At 45.6% G+C, this 20,674-nt stretch overlaps 1 protein-coding gene across 19 annotated transcripts in view; it reads left to right on the top strand.

Moving 5' to 3' along the window:
• LOC117230323 (regulating synaptic membrane exocytosis protein 2) overlaps positions 1–20,674 on the top strand; it is a 66,995-nt gene that overhangs the window by 3,991 nt on the left and 42,330 nt on the right. For 11 of the 19 annotated variants that reach the window (XR_004492757.1, XR_004492753.1, XR_004492760.1 and 8 more), the window contains exons 2-5: positions 986–1,190; positions 12,918–13,190; positions 14,053–14,274; positions 14,836–15,070. Coding sequence is in view for 1 of the 19 variants with exons in the window: in XM_033487625.1 (XP_033343516.1) it covers positions 986–1,190; positions 12,918–13,190; positions 14,053–14,274; positions 14,836–15,070 (935 nt within the window). In the remaining 18 variants the exon portion in view is untranslated. Of the gene's footprint in view, positions 1–985; positions 1,191–9,126; positions 9,443–9,486; positions 9,626–12,917; positions 13,191–14,052; positions 14,275–14,835; positions 15,071–20,674 lie in introns of those variants that run through there. The other 8 variants (XR_004492768.1, XR_004492759.1, XR_004492765.1 and 5 more) reach the window with 7 other exon arrangements.

The raw sequence follows: 20,674 nt of genomic DNA, 5'->3' as shown, positions 1-20,674 counted from the left end.
GCTGAATTCTCTCGGACGTCTGATGGCTGTTCCGGTCTCTTGGATCTCGAAAACCGCGCTGAAAGCCAAACGAGCGGGGGTTAAAAACGTCGCGCTGCGAATTAGTTACGCGGCTGGAATTAAGTAGCTCTGCCTAAACGAAATCATAGCGGGTGCAGATAAAAGTGGAACGACGACGGTGCGATGCAATTTGCAGAAAAATCTCAGCTCGACGAAGAACGGCCGACGATAGACTGAATGTTAATAGCAAACCGTGAGAGATAGGAGAAGAAAGAGGAAAAGATCTGGTGGTCTGTTTCTTAGTTTTGTTTGACCGAAAATCTCGAAATGGAGGATTTACAATTACCAGGGAATAACGGCGACTTGAGTCGAGTCTTCTGAAGCATTCCCGCTCGAAGAAGCAGCACGCTTTTCTTTTCTATTTTCCTCCTCGAAGCTCGCTGATGCGAGCATACCGCGGTAGGAGGACTTCGCTATCTGTTCTCGAAGTTACTTGCTACAACGACGAGAAACGAAGAAGAAGGGTTTGTTAGAACGCAGCTAAGCACGTACGTACACGTGCGTCTACATATTTATCGAAGCTGGTTTGCCGTCTTCTATCCGGGGGCTGTTCTTTTTCAACGTATCCCCCTCGCATGCAGCGTTCGTTTGATGGTTTAGCCTGTAATTTCCATACAACGTCGACTGCTTCTAAACGTGCTCCTTTCCTGTCCTATCTGCCTTCGTGATATCGCGTTAGTCTTCGAGAGACGTGATGAAATTGCGTTTCTTTTTGCAACTTTCTTTCAAATCGATCCAAAGTAGCGAGATATGTCGTAACCGATTTTGTCGTAACCAAAAGGAGAGGAAACATCTTGCGTTCTAACGTTACCGGAATTATCTTGAGTTCCATCTGACATTTTCAATGTTTATAAAATAGATTCCTTCTCCCCCTATTCGTTTTGCTCACGGGGGAATAATACGTTTCTTATATTATACTTTACAGACGGAAGCAGGACGAGGTGACGATCCTCGAGGAAAGGATACGGGCCTGTTCGGAGAAACACAAGAAGGCGGGAGTGGAGTTGCACGCCACGTGTCACATATGCTTGAAAACCAAGTTCGCCGACGGCGTCGGCCACATCTGCAACTACTGCAGCATCCGGTGCTGCGCACGCTGCGGCGGAAAGGTCACTCTACGGTCGAACAAGGTAGGGGCGAAATCGGAAAAGAAGCGGCAAGATATATTGTCCGAAGGAATCGAGTTCTCCTCGAGCTCTCGCGCGCTCTAATTCCCTCTGTTTTTCTTACTCGCTCGCGTTCTACGTTCGAACACGCCGGGGTGGGGTCCCGGCTGACTTATTAGCTACGTTAACTTTTCTCTGTTCGATCTACTGTCGTCGAACCTTATCCGAATGCAATGTCTGATTTACCGATTGTCTCCTATCGCTGGCTATTTTTTAGACTTTCGAATCTATTTCTTTCCACCGATAGCGAGTTTAGAGTCAATCGACCGATCGACTATCGATCATACTCTGTATTCCATCCACTGATTTCTCGAATCTTGTATCGATATAATTTTTCATCGCGGTTATCTATTATCGGTATTAGCTGTGCTTTAGGCTTTTGAATTTATTTCACTTATTTCACTCCACTGGTTAGTGTAGTTTGGTAACGATAAATATCGATCAATTAGTTACTTTAACTTTTCTATTATTCGATCTACTGTCGTACCTTGCATATATACAATATCCGATGTTTTCTAGTTTATTTCATTTCACTGGTAGAGAGATTGGTCTCAACATTGATTGACGTTAACTTTTTGTATTTCATCCACTGCCCTTTGAAACTTATATAAATACAATGTCCGACAATGATTGTCTTCTATCACTAGCTGCACTTCAAGCTCTCGAAAATATTTCTTTTCACCGGTTGCGAGTTTGGTTTCAACATTGTGCAATCACGAAGAAATCGTCGCTCCTCGCTGTCTTTCATAGCTTCAAATATCTTTAGAAGCATCGAGAATAGTATTTTTGAATTGAAAGTTTCGTTGGTTACTCGTAGGGAGTTTTGGAATGATTTTGGCGAGAGAATGCGCGCTTTCGGTAGAGGGTGGCTAGATAATCCGCTATTTTTCTTTTAATTACAGAAGCCACTTAAATTTAGTGAACATCTATGCTTTGAGGGATCACGAGTCTTATTTGTCGCCAGACCGGTCAGGCTCGCGACCAAAAAAGATTCATTACCTAAATGAAGGGATCAAAGGAAATCCTCTGTGACGGTGCATTCGGTACGCGAGCACCGGAAACGCCTTGCCTCTCGTGACGTTCCAAGGCTCGTTCTTTTCACGCCACCCGAAGATTCAAATAAATTTACCCCCATGCGGAAATATTTGAATTTCTATCCTCTTAATTGCCGTAAATGAATCGTTCAACCTTATCGGAGAATACAGATCAAATTCTGTTGTACAGATCGTTAGAAGCGAATGAAAGATTTGTTTAAATTCGAGAAAAATATTGAACTTGAAATGAAAAGCATCACAGATCGATAAGCAATGAGATCTGTCGCACGAATCGATAGGGTGGAAACTAGCCCGAAAGCCACAGTCACTCGCTCGGCCCTCGCTGATAACTCTGATCAATGGGATCTTGGGCGCGAATCTGTGCACTCGGGAGAACGGAAACGAGGCTACGATTGCCGACTCCTTCGAGGTATTATCTCGGGCTTGTCGCTATACGTTTCGTTGCACTATATTCGCGCGTTGCACAATCTCGCTATCCTAAATAGAATGGCGACGAGAATCTCTGGTCGACTAGGAAAATTGAACCATAAATTCTGGTGGTACTTTTCTCTTTTCATTTCCAGCCTGGAAATTTTTGAACGCTCTATATAAAGGCTTATTCGGCGAGATCATTATTAACATTTATTATACGCTTAAAGTGTATGCTAATATACTGTATGCTAATGTCTCTTCTGTACACATTTTGGCATTTCAATGTGTTTTATGTAATATATTAATTTTCCATGACAAACGTTCAAACGTTTTCATGAGTCGTTGTATATGTAATTAGACGAACACACAGAGGCGTACAATTTTTATTTAATAAAAATTGAGACGAATCGTAGGAGGAGAGATAAGAACCGTTGAAAAATTAGATCGACGTCAAATGGAATGGTAGCGTGAGAGGCGGTTAATGGCGGAAGAAGGTCTCGTTCGCGCGTTATCGAAGATTCCAGCGATTTCACGCAGTTCCAGTTCCCGGCGTTCGCGGAAAATTGGATCCGCGCCGCTGTGATTTATCGCGTCTTCAAGGCAGTCCATTTATTTCCTAAGCGAAGAGATTTCGAAACACGAGCCTCGTCGTTGTCGTCGTCGTCGGGGCGGCCACGATTACCGCCACCGATGGTTTGGCTTTGGTGTTAAAAGTGCAGAAGCGATCAGCGCTAGAAATGTCACCTTCCTGGAAACAATTAAGAGCAGCCCTATCGTAAAAGACGATAACTGGCCGCGTATCGTCGCGCACGTTTGAAATACGTGGAAATAATTGACCTATAGCGGCACTGTTGTCCCCCTTACCGCCCACCCTTCTCCATGCTACACCAATTAACCGTTATTGTGGACGTGCGCGTGTGTAACATATGTGGGCGTAATGCCATCGTTAAATAGCCAGCTAGCGAATATGTTTCCTATCTATGAACGCTGGTATTTCTCCGGTCAGATCGCACAATTTTGATAGGATTTTCATCAATGGGAATGAAATAGTGCCTACGGACTTGCCTGCAACCTAGCTTTTTATTTCTCGTCTCTCGCCTTTGAACACGACACGCCCTTCGTCATGCATCCCCATTTCGAGGCGATATTTAATAATCGAGTGATTATGGACAGATCGTATTATCATTATTGTCATTGAACATTTATCGTTCAAAGTTGGATTTTATAATCGATCGTTGCGATTTTATTTGCGATTGAAAGTTCCTTGGAACGTTACTTTTTCCATATTTAAATTTCTATATCTTTTTATATTTAATGCCGAGTAATGCCGATGATAAGTTTGTAATTTGGCAAATTTGATTTTTTATTTATTTGTCGCTTACTGGATCAAATATAGTCTTACCGCCAGCTGTTTGGTAAAGTAACGTCGATGATTTAAAACGATTCGAAGAGAAATCCTCGAATAGATCGCGTAACTCGATTAACGACACGATAGTTTAGCGAGCGATTCTTCGAGGTTGCGGCAGTTATTCGCTTGTATTCAGGAGGCCCGCGGCATAAAGGGTAATTTAACTTCGTTTTTGAAAGCGGCGCATCCGGCAGCGGAGAAATAAGAGCGACAACCAGGGCTTTACGCACGTACAGAGAATACACGCGCGCGCATTTCACCCGGCGAGGTACAATAATAGAGGCAGACGCGCGGAACTTCGGCTTACAACTTCCTGTAAGTTTATTGGTTTTCATCGTACACTAACGCGGCTTAAGAAACGGAGGCTGGCTATGCAGTCGGTTAAAGTGAGCCTTGCGCGCCCGGTTCCCTCCCTGGCCACGTATTCCATCAAGAACGCAACAACAATTTACGATACTTTCGAAAATATTTAATCTTCGATTCAACGCCTTTGTCTTTGAAACTTTCGTAAAAGTATCATCATAGCTGCCAGTTAGTTTCTTAGTTGTGCACCTTGCTGCAGATTCGAAGAGATTCCTTGATCGTTCTCTGAGAGACTCGTGTTCCTCTCCGAACATCCATCCCCGTTATAGCGAAACCTCGCTTAATACAGCCGAAAATATATGATAGACCGAGGAGGTGGCGTGTACGCGCGTGCCAATGGTTCGTCCAGCGAACACGTACTCCCACATGAGCACCAGGGCCACACGCAAGCACGATGATAAACGTCACGGCGCGCGTTACGACATCATCGATCCGCTAGAACGGAACGCTCGTACGTTTCTTCATTGCTGTAAAGAGAGAAAGAGAAAGAGCCAGAGCCACGGTACGCGAGGTTCGTTCAATTACACGAGCCCGGGCTTTTTCACCAAACGGGGTTCTTCGATTCGTCGGTTCTCAGGGTCCGAACGAATCCCTTTTCTTCTCTTTCCTTTTTCAGTGTTTTCTTTCCCCGAGCCTTTTCGTCTTTCTGCTACTACACCATTACGTGCGATCAAACCTAGCACGCATATACACACCTTCCCCCCTTCCTCGTCTTTCTTTCTTTCTTTCTTTCTTCTTTTCTCTCCTCGCCGATCTCTGTACTCGCTGTGGTTTCGTCTCTCTGCGTGAGAGAGCCTATGAATGGGGCGCGTCCCTGTGTGACGTCACGTTCCAGGGGTAGAGGGCTGGGGTCAGGAATGAAGTGCGGGGTGGACGAAGGTGTGGGTGGATGGATGTCGGGCGGCGTGCAGGGGGGCGAAACGTGACGCAACATATTGATCTAAGTTTCGTAGGGAGGGTTACAGAGTCCATGATGGGGACACACCGACCGACGCGGACAGGGTTGGAGGGGCTCGAGGAGAGAACGGATAGGGAATGGAATACAAGGTGACCGGTAAATTTACGTTGTTCTTCGTTTCGACGCGGTCGCGGTGTATTTGGCGTGGCGGTGCCTCCCGTTCATCGAGGGGAAGGAGTGGCTTTGAAGCTGGCCGCACACGCGTAGGCGGAAGGGTGGCCAAGGAGACGGCTTGAAACGTATCGCACGGCCGAGGCAGTTGCATTTCTCTTAATGAAATTAACGCGGATTGAACGTTCATCGGGAAGGCTCCCGTTAATTGAAACGATACAAAGTCCACGATATATGATATAGTAGTTGAGAGGGAAAACTGCGTAGAGTACAGTTGTGCTTCGGTAACTGGTCGAGATCTTATTTGGTCAGCTATCGAAGCAGCGAAATCCTGAGCATTTCTCTCCTCAGATTGAGATACGAATGCTTGGCACGTACGTATCAGAGCCATTAATGCTATTAGGGAAATTTTCGGAGCTACAGATGTTAAATAGATTTTCAGTAACAAGTTTGGTAATAAAACAAGCGAGTTTCACAAACTACAAATCAGCTAGCCACTTTATTCGACACGAAACTCTAAGACTATGGAAACTGTTTCTGCAGAAGTTTGTATCCTACAACTTGTCGCTTGTCGTTTTATTAATATTCATTTTATTTGAACTTCGTTAATGTTTACTTAGTAAATCATCGTGCAATTATGTCTGGAGACTCTTTCGAGGTCAGCTTCGAGAACTGCTAGGATTAATCAAAACGATACTATCGAGATTTACGATTTAAGTACTAGAAAAATTTCAGAATAATTATGTTCTGTGGAACATCAATACTTAGAATTCCAACTATTATCGTTTCCACTCGCGCAACCAGACAATGTCCCTAAACCTTTCGACATTGTTCGCGTCACCGATGCAACCCAGGTTGCATAGTTCGCGGGGCTCATCGAATTATGGCGATTTTCGATTAATGACCGGGTCGTTCCGAGATTACTGAAGGTCCAGAAAGCTGGCAGGCACGCGGAGGTGAATAGCTGCAACGGTCCGTGGGACGTGGCGACTGGTTCCAAGGTTCTCTGTCGATCCATTGTGCGCTCGTGTTCGGCCGAGTGCACGCGTGTATCTCTGGTATTTATGTCAGAGTGGTAGGGACTGACGGTAATTCTAATCGAACGCTGTCCGAGGAAGTATCCTTCGTTCCAATACAGCATTCCACAGCCCCCGTTCCACAGAATCGATCCTCCCCTACACGATTTCCTCTCTACAGCTGTTCAAAAATCGTCCGCACAATTTCAATTTTCTCATAACTCGAAACCACTTGTAAATTTAACAATTAATTTGGTCTAACTATGACATTTCTCTAATTATCTGTTCGCGTTAAGCCGTTCTTCATCTTACAGGTTGAAATTAAACTTGGGACTGTCGTTGAAGTTTCTTTGGACTACACGTAATTCGTGGCTGTCGTATTTGGAGTTTGGTCAGGAAAAACTGGATACCCTTCCCCGAAAATGATTAAACGCGCGCTCGCGTGATTCTCATTACGAGTGCACGGCTACCGTTTCACGTAAAATAAGCCGCTGGTAATTGAAAGTTCCGCAAGTTTCTCGTATTTGCGGGCTCCGTCGAGGCATCTGTCGTTCCTCCACGAGCTTCTTCCTCGTGGTCGAGTCAGGCAATTGGAGTCTTGTGGCGTGTGTATGTAGGACAGCTGAAAAGTTCGGGGCCGCAAAGTTCCAGAGCTCGTGACGCTAATGCACGCGATGGTGGCCCCCGTTTGCCGAAAAATCGAGGAGGCGGAAAGGCCGAAGTTGTTCAGAGAGACATAAAGTGTACTCTGAATAGAAGAAGAGAGGAGGGTGAGGACCTCGATCGTCTAGTCTCTGCATACTAATTAGCTGTTTACGTAGGTGTGCAACGCCCACAAACTTCTTTTGTACGTAATCAGACACATCGGCGATTGCCTCGTTAGTCGTCCCGAGAATCGTTTCTTTCCCGTTTGGCCAGGGCCAATTCAGCGTTTGCATAAATCTTGTAATTACGTCGACCTTTCCTTAACCGTGGGACGACGTTGCCCTCGATTATTCCGTTTTGAGACGAGAGCGAATTACCATAATCTGGAGAAATTATGTGGAAGCCGCGAGACAGAGAGATCTTTCGTCTGGCCGATCGATCCTTGGTATTATACCTAAGCGCGATTTCAGGCTAAACTTCAAAAGGATGCGCCGCGATACGACGTGTCTGTGGAACGGTATCGTCGCTAGTTTGGGTTGAAGGATTGTCTGAGCACTGATGCCACTCGACCAGCAGACTTTATTATCTGCAAACTGAAACTCTTGTCCACTATCTTGCTCCTACTTCAACCTTTTCTTCGTCTCCTTCCTCTTTCTTCGAAATATTCTCGCACTTCCGGCATTCAATGGTCGCTGCTTTAGACGCGAAGATTCTTTGCCGTTGCAAAAGTCCTCTTACGCTCGACGATTCGCGTACATCTCGTTAGAAATGAAAGAGCTCGACAGCTACTTGGCGCCGCGATCGTCGTTTGCCTCGGGGAAACTTACGGGGAGGGTTTCCATCGACACCATGAAGCGACCTCTTCCCTTCCTCCACCAGTACAAGTGCAATCTCAAACGTTCTTTCATCCCTTCTTGTCGCCCGTTATTCCCTTAAACATCTGGACGAAGGAAGAGTTTTGGTAACGATCGACAGACGAATGTCCATACAAATCTAGACAATCGTTCGGAGACAGGAATGAAAGCGTAAGTCCCGTGATCGACTCGAACGTCCAATCGACGAATTGAAAGGATAATTCGTCGCGAGCGTTACGGACGCGGGCACCGAGCGTTATTGTCGGCGTGGCGAGTTATCGGACTGGCTTGAACGAGCGTATCGATCGCCGGCTGCTGTACTCGAGGCAACGGGACGTCAACGTCCACGTCGATGTCTCTCTGTATCGTCGTCGTCGTCATTGTCTTGTCTCGGCCGGCGTCGCCTGAGCGCGGTTGACATACTGCCTGCGTACACAGGGCCCGTGATAAAGTAATCTGAATTAATTGGCCTCTAATTAATTAATGCAAATCACCGACAACTCGCCTCGAGCCGGCAAACTAATGATCATTTACGTTACGGCCAAACACGCAACGTCGTGTTCTCGTTCCTTTGGTCCACCACCACCGAACACCACCCAACCTAGGCGGGTGTAACGACGGGCAGAGGGGTGAGACGCCTCGAGGGCCATCTCATTCCCCTACGTCGATTCTCTCTCTCTCGGTCCTTCTCTTTCTCTTTACCACTACCAACAACAACGTTTTTCTCTTTTTAGGCTGCGGAAAATAGCGCACACGTACGTACGTACGTACGTACGTACGGAATGTTCGGTGGTTGGGCGAAAAGGACGCCGCTAGCACAGGGATGAGCGAGAGAGTGGTGGAAAGGGGTTGAGCTCTTGACATATTGCTACCTAGGCAACTCGACGAAGTGCTCTTCACCTACCCCTTCCCCCTGCCGCCGCCTATCTTTGTTTCTTCGTTTCTCGCTCTCCTCTCCGTTCCTGCACAGTCCCTCGACACCATCTTTCTCTCTTGCTTGCTTTTTTTCGCTCGTGCACCCTTTCTCTTTCCTTTCTTGTTCGGTGCACTCTCTGTTCTACGGCCGGGCCGCCAGTCTGCAGCGAGGTTCGGTCGGCGTTGCAAGCATCTCGAGAACAAAAAAAAAAGCTGCCTCCCTTTCGCGGATGCACGCACGCCTCTATCTGGACGAACGGGTCGACCGACGACTCGTACACGGACACGCTCGAAAACCATGTGGAATCGTACATTTTCCTGGAAACCCGTACTCCAGGGGTTCGTTTCTCAGTTACGTTATCTTATGTTAAAGGACGTCGTCGCGACTCGATGCGTCGACGTCCCTGATTCCCGTCGTCTGTAATCTCGCGATCGAACGATGCAGCTTCTCGAATCGCACGGACCCGTCCCACTCGGTGTGTAAGTGACGGATATTTTTAACCCACTTTATACTGCACCCTATGTTACTCTGTGCACCGAAAATCACGTTGCAACGATGAAATAATTACGTTCACCGCTCGGCAGCTCTGGAAAGCGTTTTCGACAAAGGGAACGCTCCTTTCATCGGAAACTGTTCACTTATTAAGCAGCGCCAGCAAGAAGGTAAAAATAAATTCACGTTTACCGGCTCGCTTTTAAAAACTGGGACGCCTGGTCTGACGGAGGGACGAAATATCGTCCGTTGCTAAAGAGATCGGGTAAATTGTGTTCCGCGCACCGAATCCTCCACTTCATCGTGTCATCCATTCGTAAAGACTTCTTCGTTTCTTCTACTTCGTCAAACCTGAACGACGCTTCAACCTTTTTTCTTCTTCTCTTTCCTTTTTTTCTTTCTTTTCTTCCTTTTTTTTTTTTTTTAGAGAGAGACACATCCGTTTTTCCGCAAGATCGCAGAATTTATTCTATCCTCTTTCGTATGCGCGCCGAGGAAGAATTTTCGAACGTCAACCCCTGCAGTCGGATAAAGGACACATTAAAGTATTATTTACGTAACAGGCTCTCGGCCTGTTAAGGCCGTCATTAACCGTTTTTACGTAATGCGACGCCGACTGCGATGCAATTATGTTATCCCGTGCAAAACTCACGATTCGACCTCGCGAAAATCGCCACCCTTTCTGTTCTCGGCCTATCTGTTTATACAATACGGGAGTCGAATATGCGCTCACTATCTCGTTACGCAATTGATTCAACACGATAATAACAGAGAACGTTGATATAAATCGTGGAATAGAAATAGATCAAACGGTGATTGCTGTTTCAGTGATGCAATCGGGTGACAGTTACTACGTCGTTTCAAGAAGTTGCTTTTTATCGACGTGTCGATATTTTTAGAAATTAATTCAGGGATGTTTTATCGTTAACTCCGTACTATTAAATGTTAAACGCTCGTAGAAATTGAGAAAGAATACGAAGAAGAAATACGATCGAGGGATTCTTTTTTAAAAAACATTGTTCAAGATTTCGTGCCAAAGCTCTCAATGGCTTGATTGCCTCTTGACGAGAAAAACAGCTAGACCGTTTCCGTACGAGGTGCAATCGTAGCTGACTCGCGTCGCCTAACACGGCCAAACACGTTTTCATTTGCAGCAACGTCCTCGGCTCGCGGATTAGCGGAATATGCGCTCGTGAATCTGCATTGGATTCATCGAACAACGATAATGGACAACAATAATTATGCAAACGCTGTGCGTAACCGACCGTATATCGCGATATTCACGTCTGAACTGGCGTCTCTGGACCGTTCTCTGCCTAATTCCACTTTTCCTAGCGAAAAAAGAATACCGAAAGGAATTATTAATCGAGCTCATTTTCGTCAAATTCTATTTCGATCAAGTATAATAATACTCGATGATACATACACGCAATAATGCTAATGATAACACGTACAAACTTTCAAGGCTGATTATGGATTGAACAAGAAGATTGTACGAGAATTACATCCAGCATAATTCCTGCTATCCCTTCTCTTTATCTTAATCGAACTCATTTTCATCAAGTTCTATTTATCGAGCGAGTGGTGTGATAATAATTAACGATGTGCAAGTGCTTGGTCGAAGAATGAGTAGAAATACTCCATGTATATATAAAGTTAGCTGACCGTTATTTTCCACAAAACAGTATTCCGTATTTATTGTTGTAAAAAGTTCGTTATATTTTTTCAAATCACGAAATTAGTATTGTAGAAAAGAATAAAATTATAATACAATTAATCGCGAGGGCCAAGGGTCAAGATACGCGATTAAATGCAAATTCTAAGAACTTTGACTTACACCGACTTACACTACGATTTTTAGTCTGTCAATTGTACCGAACGTCACTCGAGGATCGTAGATGTTAAATTATTCGATCGATCAAAAGCTCGAGTGCGTATTTTAATCCCGCGAACTTTACGGCATCGAAGCGGTCGTAATTCAAGGGAGCAGCCCCGTGTCCTTGCGGCACGTTGTTCACGCCATTATAGTTGGTACAATAATACGCGTGAATGGGCATGGAAAGTGTTATCGATGGGAACCGGCATGGGCATTGTTTTACGGTTTGCTTCTAAATGGTCCATCCATCACGCTTTATCTTGATGGAGTATTCTGCCCGCCTATTCATCCTTCAAAACGCTTCGCTACCGCCGCCAACGTCGCGCTAGCCCGCTAATTATTAGCCTTTCGTTCATTGTACAAGGCAGTGAATGGTCGCCAGGCGAAGAATGTGCTTTTCGTCTACGAAGAGCCGCTCGATTTCCCTTTTCCTTTCGCCGATTCCTTCACGCGTACTTTCGCGTTGCGCGTTTCTAAAGATTCGCCGCTCCAATTACTTCGTAAAGGAAGAAGAGTACGAAGAACGGTGTACATTGTTTCCTGCTACGTGTTTTCGTCGTTATTGAATCGTGGAACGTTTTTTCAACGTTGGCCCAAGACGTTTCGATAATCGTGCCGAGCCCAGGTTCCTCTAGAATCTAGAGATTCTCTAGAAACCTGGATATTTGCAGAATGTCGCTATACGCTGTCCTCCATCGGCGTCGGATCCGCTTGATTTAATTTAACGTTACTCGAAGCTTCGTCGGATTTGCATAAGAATTTCGCCCGAGGCGATGAAGTCGGAGACTTCGTTAAAGGGGATTTTACAATAATTTCTCCTCCGGCTGCGCGAAGATCGTCGAGTTTTCCAGTTTGCCGCGAAAACTGCCAGCGAATATATCGCCTGTAGTCGGGCTTCTCGCTGCAACTGGGCCCTCTCCACTTGCCCCCTCTGGGCATCGTGTATTTTTAACGCTATTCTCGCCATCTTTTGACAGCGTCTCTCGACAAATACTCCGCGAGCGCGAAAGGGTGTCACCGCGAATCTATTTCGTTGTTCGAGCGATGGACGAGCGCGCGTTTTTCAAGGGTTGCAAATTGAAAGCTCGCACCACCCGCTTACACGTTTCAATTAGCATCGTAACTGGTCGACTTCCTATAGATAATTTCCTATTAATATCCTCGCTACAAGCGGTGACCTGGATCGATCAGTTTCAGGACTCTTTCCCTCTCCTCGCTCTTGCTAGAGCTATCTCCCTTTCGCGCCGCCGTGGATTATTTTAGTTACACACCGCGATCGAACGCTCGATGGGATCGAAAAAGAAACGTTAGGATTTTAGAAGACTCTGGAACTTTTAAAACTCCGATGCTTTTAAACATTTAGCGTCTCGATGATACTTTAACAGCGAAGAGGAGGAGAAGAACGATAGTACGAAAATTATCTCCAGCCAAACCTCGGCAATTCCAACATCTACGATTCGAAAACTTTCATAAGAAGATAACGGTTTTGTAAATTACCTGACGCTTGCCCGTGCAAACTTCTAGATGTCGAAATATTAACTCGCTTGATCTCGATGCAGAGATTGTGTAATGCGGTTTGATTGCAGGTAATATGGGTGTGCATTCTCTGTCGCAAGAAGCAAGAATTGCTGTCGAAGACCGGACAATGGATAACGAAGGCGGGCCTAGCAGCCGGGGACAACGCGATGCTGCGACGGATGCAGGACATGCAGGTGGGTGGTCCTCCGGGACTCGTGGACCAAACTCAGGATAAAAGACCGAAACTCGAGAGAGCGCACAGCGCGGCTGAAAAGGAGAATTTACCATTGTTACTAAGGAGCGGAAGTTTGCTCAGAAGACAGTACTCTCAGCAAGAGCAAGTACGATTTACTTCATTCATTTAGTGTTCGACCGCGGGGATCAGCTTCCCCGTGGCCATTAAATAGCGCTCGTGCACGCACTGTTGCTCTGGATGTACAACAACAACAACAAATAATTAAAAAGCTACTAAACAACCTACAACAACAATTGCAAAACACTTGGCTAAGCGAATTCGGTCGAAGCAAGGCAATGCAATTGGTATATCTCACCGTGTGTCACTGTGCTCATTGTCACTAATCATTGCTGCTGCGTCTTTGAACAATTTATTTTAACGTTGTTAGATGAAATTCGACATACGACATTCGACATGTTCCATCTTCTTATTCAATTCATCTTAACGTTGATAAAAATCGACAAATAAAATTCGATATATATTTGTTGGAAATTTTCTAGATAATTCACAACAATTCGTAACTCTTGTTATCAGAACACACCACTATTGCCTTTTCTACTCTGTGGCTAGTTCATTTACGAGTAATGTTTCTCTTTTTTGAGGCAACGCAATTATGTTTCGAATGACTAGCTGTCGTTGGGTATCGACACATTTTATCGTACATCTTTCACTAACCATACGCAGTCTAAATCGCCGCAAATTCTTCCGAAACTGAATAGCGCCAGACTAACCGTCTTCGACAATCTCTAAAGCCAGTAGTTGCTAACATATGATACATATGACAATACATACGATAGATTGTCCAAAGACACAGTGAAACTGCATATTGTTCACCACATGCTGATTTGATCAAACAAGAACGCAACAAATCGCACTGTTTGCATCCACCACTGCAACCCACACGTGACGAATCGAAACCGGGCCGATTGCGGCACGAAAAAATGGCGGTTTTCTGCTGGGGATTACAGGGCCCAGGGCGTCGACTGCCAACGAGCGATAGCGGAGTGGATATGTCCGTTTCGCCTCACTCGAGAAGTCTGCCGACGCCCCACGTAGCTTCGCCGCATCAGATGCAACAACCGCCAAGGCATCCGGACGCGTACGCGGAGGATGACCCGAATCTGTACAGAGGCGAGATCGACGGTCTTATGAAACAACAGAACTACCAGAGACAACGACCGATCTACCCGGTGAGTGAGTGGGACCGCGTTCTCGCGATTGGTTCAGCCTGGATCGAACGTGACGATGACGTTAGATGCTCGAAAGAGGGAAAGAGAGAGCAACTTGGAGAAATTAAACATTCAACAAGTTATGCACAACCCTGTACAAGCTGCGAGCGCGTAGGAGCAGACCGCTAGCGATATTCTTACGTGGGCGGTGCTCGAGGGGATGTTCTCGACGAGCCCAGCCGCACGAACAGATCCAGTGGAACGAAGTTATCGAAGGGGAACCGAAAAATTTCGATGTCTGCTTTATCCTGGTCTATACTACTTCCTCGTGCTTCGCTACTGTTACCAGCTGATTGAGAAACGCGTATCTATCCCGTTCAGGACGGAGCATTATTTTCTTTCACTTTCACCTTCCTTTCTTCATCTCATTTCATCTCATCGCCATCTCCTGCTTCTGCGCTGTCTCACTTGAATATTATATCGTGTTATAATATGAAAATTGACGTCGTCTTGTGACAACTTGGTGTTCGATGGTTTCCGATTTTTCTTGCCTCTGAGAGGATCCGTTCGTTACCTTTTTAGGATCAGAACACGGATCTCGCGATGACATACGGTCAACCAACGGTAGAAGCGGGCCCACCACGAAGCGCTGTGCATCCTACTCAGCAACACTCGGTGCATCAAACGCAAAGCGCGCACCCACCGCAACCGATGGGTGGTCAGGTTGGTCTTCAGCCTCAGAGAAGCTTCAGCAGCAGCGAGGAAGAGCGAAGCACACCCGAGTGTGCTAGCGACGAGCCTGACGAGTCCGAGAAGGGTGAGTCTATGCTCGATTCTTGCTTCTGTTGTTGTTTCTTTTTTACGTCGAGTTTTTTCTTTAATCGACTTCGAGAACGAGATCCGTGCTTTAATCTCGTGGCCGGTATGCAATTATCGCGACAACAATTTTCTTCCACCGTTATTTTCCTCTTAATACAACTATGATCTTTAGCCGAGTAAATTTATAAACGATTTCAGAGTTTGAGTTTAATTAATTTTCTTCCGGTGGAGTCTCTTGAAAATCAACGATTCGTAATATCACTCGCGTCGCGACTCAGGGAAACGCTTTGAACAAAGATTGAGCACGACGACGCGCGAAGGAGGTGACATTTTCCTAACCAATTTCCAATAAACTCAATGATCGTGTTTTTCTTCTATAAATAATAGTCGAGTAATAGCTCAAAACGGAAACAGACGAAGCTTTAATGATTCGAGAAGTATATATCGTTGATGGCGTGGCGGCTAAATCTGACTGGTGGAAGTACGTTCGATCAGCCAGTTCGCTCGGACACGTGCAAAGTTCATTGACAACGATATTGGCCGTTACTCTTTCGGGATGTCACGTCCCCGCGGTGCCAGTCGTATAATTCAACAGCGACGCGGTTAAACGTCAAATCCACCACCGAATTGCCGTCAGAGGCTGGTGTGGAGAATCGGTTGCGACGGAGAGTGACATTAGAGAGGGCGAGAGCTGATCGGTAGGGTCAGCTTTGCCCTTGAAACTCGGTGCACGAGGAGAGCACAGGTTTTCCGTGTCAGTGGATAATTGGTTTACGGAGAATGTGTGCACCTGTATCGCGATATTTACAGGCGAGCCGTCGAAGGAAAGTGTAATCGACCGATCCGATGCTCATGCAGTCTAAAAAGCTCTCTACGTACGTACGCGTATTTACAAAGCGATTAACGCTCCACAGCTAGCCAGCTAAGAAAGAAGCGGCTCGTTCCGGACCAGTACGAGGTCGCAATCAATCTGTTCCATCGCGTATACCACAGATATCAATCGATTTTCAGGATCTATCAAATCCTCGAGATGATCCTATTTCTTAAAGACCAATAAAAGAAAAAGCAAAAGAAAGAAGAAAACGATCGATAAAGGGAATGATGCGTAGAGCAGAGATTCTGCGTTGGTTCTCAACTCAAACAGTAGAATTTACCGCAATCCTTAAGGTAATTCTATCCTTTAAATATAAGAAACATAATCAATGGTGAAAATGATGCGTACAGCGGAGGTTCTTCGTTGGTCCACTGGATAGTGGAAAGCATTGGGAAAAGAATATCGAGGCAAATGAAATATTTGAAATGGGAAAGTAGGTCTACTCGGTGGCAGGCAGATCGGCTCGAATGGAGTGGCAGATGAAAAGCGATACCGCATTATCGTGAAGGCGGTAGGCGCGCGGGGGAAAGCGTAACCGGGTTCCTCCTTGGCTAATGAGTAAATTTAGGTTACCGATGCTGTGCAGATCCCCCGGTTCGGCCTGTTCTAGTGCACGCGTTCCTCCGTGTTCACGAGAGAACACTCGACACCGGCGCTCGCTTTTATGCGACGCATTCGAGCCGGTTTCGAAGAGCGGACAAGCGCCAGCCAGAGGGAAAGAGAATACGCGTATACGTGGCTCACAGTTGATTAGTGACGGGGATCGGTGAACTGTGAACCGATTCATCGAGGTGCGCATCATTGGATGGAGAAAAAAGCTTCGCGTGGGCTACTAACACACACTAGCTACCTGTCCGCCTGCCCCTTTCTTTTTTCTCTTTTTTTCTCTTCTTTTTTTCTTTCTCTTCACGCTGTTCTTCAACGTTACGCGGCTTGATATTTATTCTTCACAACGTGACGAGACGATGGAAATGAATTTTCTGATTCTTTTGGAAATTCAAAGGACAGTCTTGATATATCGTTGGGTTTAAAGTAGTTTTCGATCGCTACGAAACTCTAACTTCTGTATTCCTCGTGGGAAGAGCTTCCATGGAAATGTGAGGGTTAAGCTCGTTTTTTCCATTCGTGAGAGTATCAGGCGAAGAAATCCTTGCTGGTGAATTTTCTTCCAATTTTTCCAATCCTCTACCCGAGTATCGAGTTGACCAAGGATACGTGTGGACTCCTGATCGGTATCCTGCGGGAATTCTCGGGTTCTGCCCTCGTCGTTGCATTGATTCTTGGCTATCTTACACCCCGCCTAGTTTTCCCCTCTCTTTCCGTTATATCTTTCCACCTTTTTCGTATCACCTTATATACACTCCACTTTTACAGCCTTTTACACTTTACTTCGTTCTTTTATTTTTATACTTTCTTAGAGATCGTTCTTTCCGTTCTGTCTCTGTTTCTCTAGTCCATACTACTATTTCCCTAATGTTTCTTTTACGACAGTTACATTGATTTTGGTACAATGACAATTTTTCCTTGCTTTCTCATCAACTAACGATATATAGTATTCTATTCGAATAAATATTGAGAATCGTCGTTAAGTAATGTTTCCTTCAACTTAGGAATTTTATCAACGATGAGAACCTGTTTTCAACGTCATTCGGTGAGAAAAATTTAACTTCAAAATTCGAGCCACTTTCTCTGGTCCATCGACTCTACGTTCTCTGAACACGAAGTACTTGATATTACCCCGTTTGAAATTTTCCATCTTTTCCATCACCTTCTCCACAGTATCTTTTCCGTAGCCAGTACATTTCGACCATTCTTTTCACCCTCTCTTCCGATTCGCGCATCCCTCGTTCCTTTTTTCCGCATTTTCCCCCTCATCTCCATCCCCTACTCAGCTCACCGCCACCCTCTCCCATCGCTCGCTACGCCCACACGGTCGGCGTGACGTCACGCGGACAACACGTGGGCGAGTTCAAACATCTGCCCCTTTGCTATTTTTGGAACTAGTCTTCGCAGCAAAGAGGAGCAGAAAGTACCGGGCAGTCGAAAACAACGCTTCTCTTTGAGGGTTCCATTCACTCGCTGAACCCCTTTGGGATATCGTTCCCGCATTTCAGGACGAGCATTTTCGACAGGGGCATGCACGATCCACGCTCGCGTCAATGCTCGTACGTCGTGCACATAGTTGGATGCTTGGCTTCAATAGATCCTCCACGGTGACCGTGTTTACGCTTCTCGTCGCCAGCTACTCGGGATCGATTTTACCCGAGGCTGGGGTGGAGAATTTGAGCAGCGGTGGAACCGGATTCTCGATGAATATAGAGCTGTAGTCTCTTCAAAAATTGAGGAAGCGGTCCACGAATTTGTTATAAGTTTACGAAGGTACCGTCTTCAATCGTTGTTGATAATGAAGTTGAAAATAGGACAGTGAATGTAACGAGAAACGTAAGGTACATTGCACACGACGAAATTGCGTCAGTTTCTTTTCCGAGTTTCTTCAACGATTGTTGAGAGTTTGTTAACCTTTTAATGGATTCGCTTCTGGCAGCCAGGTTACATTGATATTTAATTCGTCCCGAGGAGTCATAAAAAAATCGTCAGCGTCAGCGTTAGGTAGTCGGAGATTCAGCAAATCTGATATTAAACGCGTCTCTTGTCGGTAGACTCGTGACATTTCTTCCTCGACACTCTGTGTCACGAAGATCTGATGAAATTATGATGAAGAGGTCGGGGTTTTGAAGATCACGCGGAGAGCGTCTTCTAAATCTTGTACGAGTTTTATTAGGGACATTAATTCTGGCGGAATACGCGCTAGAATTAATACCAAAGGGATACTCTTCGTGAAAGCAAATGTTCAGGCCAAGCAAAGGTCGTGAATCGCGAATCCGATTTTCATTATATATAATACGTTTGCATATGAAACATCGAGAGTAAATTCGAACCAAACCGAATGAAGATCGCAGCAAACATTATAAGTATATTTTCGTTGATTTTAATGTCACTTTATGACTAAATAAAAGAATATCAGCATAGGCATAATTGAAGCTATGCCTAACGCTGAACGCGTTAAATAATTACAAAGCAACAGACCGTTTTCCAACTTTTAACACCCCCTTTGCTATTCAGCTTCCTTCTTCCTTTCAATTTTTAAATGAGTTAAACTATAGCCAGGTCTCTGGTTCACGTTACCGGTACTGCTTTTACGATAGCACGCCGAACGACTCTTTGTGCATCGACCTTAGGGACCCAAGAACTGCGCTGTCGGGACGCAGACGACCCCCTCTGGCAGTTTCATCGAAATTTAATCCGAAGACATTGCAATTTGATGGTCGACTGGTCGGGACTCGGATTCGAGTTCCCTTTACAGGCTGCGGGTTCGTGACCCCGCATTATCCTCATCCGGAAATGACTATCGGAATTGAAATTACTTTGTTTACCGATAGAACCAAGAAACTTAGTGACTCCTAATCCTCTTCCGGGATTTCCTCCTATTCACCGTCACGTAATTGAAAATTCGTTTATAAATATTTCCACGATATAATTGGCCCAGTCTTTTTTAAGCGTATCCGTATAAACAAACAAGATCGTAGCTACTCGTAATTCGTAAAAGCTTTCACAAAATCACCGTTTAACACCGGTTACAATAATTTCTCGGACTATCCCTGGCTCAGTCTTAACGAAGCCAGATTAAAGGCTTACAAAACACATTGGTGGAGTTCGAAATGGTTGGGAACAACGTCGGGATAATCAGACTGGTTACTACTGAGCTGTCCATCCGCTCTCAGTATTCATGGAAACGCTGGCTGTCTGAAGCAGTTGAACGTTGCGGAACGACGCGAGAGATTCTGAAATTGTATGTACAAGTGAGACGCGCCGACAGTAATACAGCTATACGCTTGGTGCGTACGCGCTGATGCGGATGGCTGGGCTAGCTGTTATGCAGAGATCGTGCCTATTAAAGTCGTTGTCACTTCTGTATAGCGTTTCGAATTTAGCTGTCTTTTTGTTCAAACGTTGACGATCGCCGTGAAGATTTAAGCGGTGACCTGATTCGTTGAATTATTTTTCCCTCGATAGGAAAATGAATTTTAGGGTTAAACTTTGATAGAAATGGGTAAACGGAGAGTCGTAGAAAGACAACGATGATCAAAGGATATTTGTCGTGCAATTAGAACTAAAAAGAGCATCGATGCGTCGATTACACGATCCAGAAGACAGGTCTGTCGCGATGTAATAGTAAGAAAAATCGAAGGCGAATCGCGACGAGTTGAATTTGAATAGATGATGATTAAGGGGATTGGCTCGATAATTAGCGACGAGCGTGTAGGCTCGTTCGCGATGATTTCGTGTGTCGCGTGTGTGGTGGTGTCACGCGCGCGCGCACGCACCCGAGAGAGAAAAGGAAAAGTGACCGGCGTCAGTCGGACGGCGTTGTTGCTCCCATTCGTAGATGCACACAATACAATTAGTGACTAGTGAAATTAGTTTGTAGAAGTTACGAGAGGTAAGTCCGTTTACGCGCGCGCGCTCGCATCTCGCAAGTTTCCCTTTAACGAAGGATTTGCAGAGGGGCGCAGAGAGCTGCTGCACGTCCATCGGATCCCAGGCGGACGAGGAGAAGGGAGAGGCGAAGGATAAATTGTCACGGCCACGCTTTGGCCTCTCATCGAGCCTGCTCCGCCTTTGATTACCTTTCTCCTTTGACAGTTTCCGTCCGGCCCGACACCCATC

This window comes from Bombus vosnesenskii, unplaced genomic scaffold (genome assembly GCF_011952255.1).
Source record: "Bombus vosnesenskii isolate JDL3184/JDL3185 unplaced genomic scaffold, Bvos_JDL3184-5_v1.1 scf7180000013266, whole genome shotgun sequence".
Taxonomy (NCBI): Eukaryota; Metazoa; Arthropoda; class Insecta; order Hymenoptera; family Apidae; genus Bombus; species Bombus vosnesenskii.
This window is presented reverse-complemented; position numbering and strand designations above follow the sequence as displayed.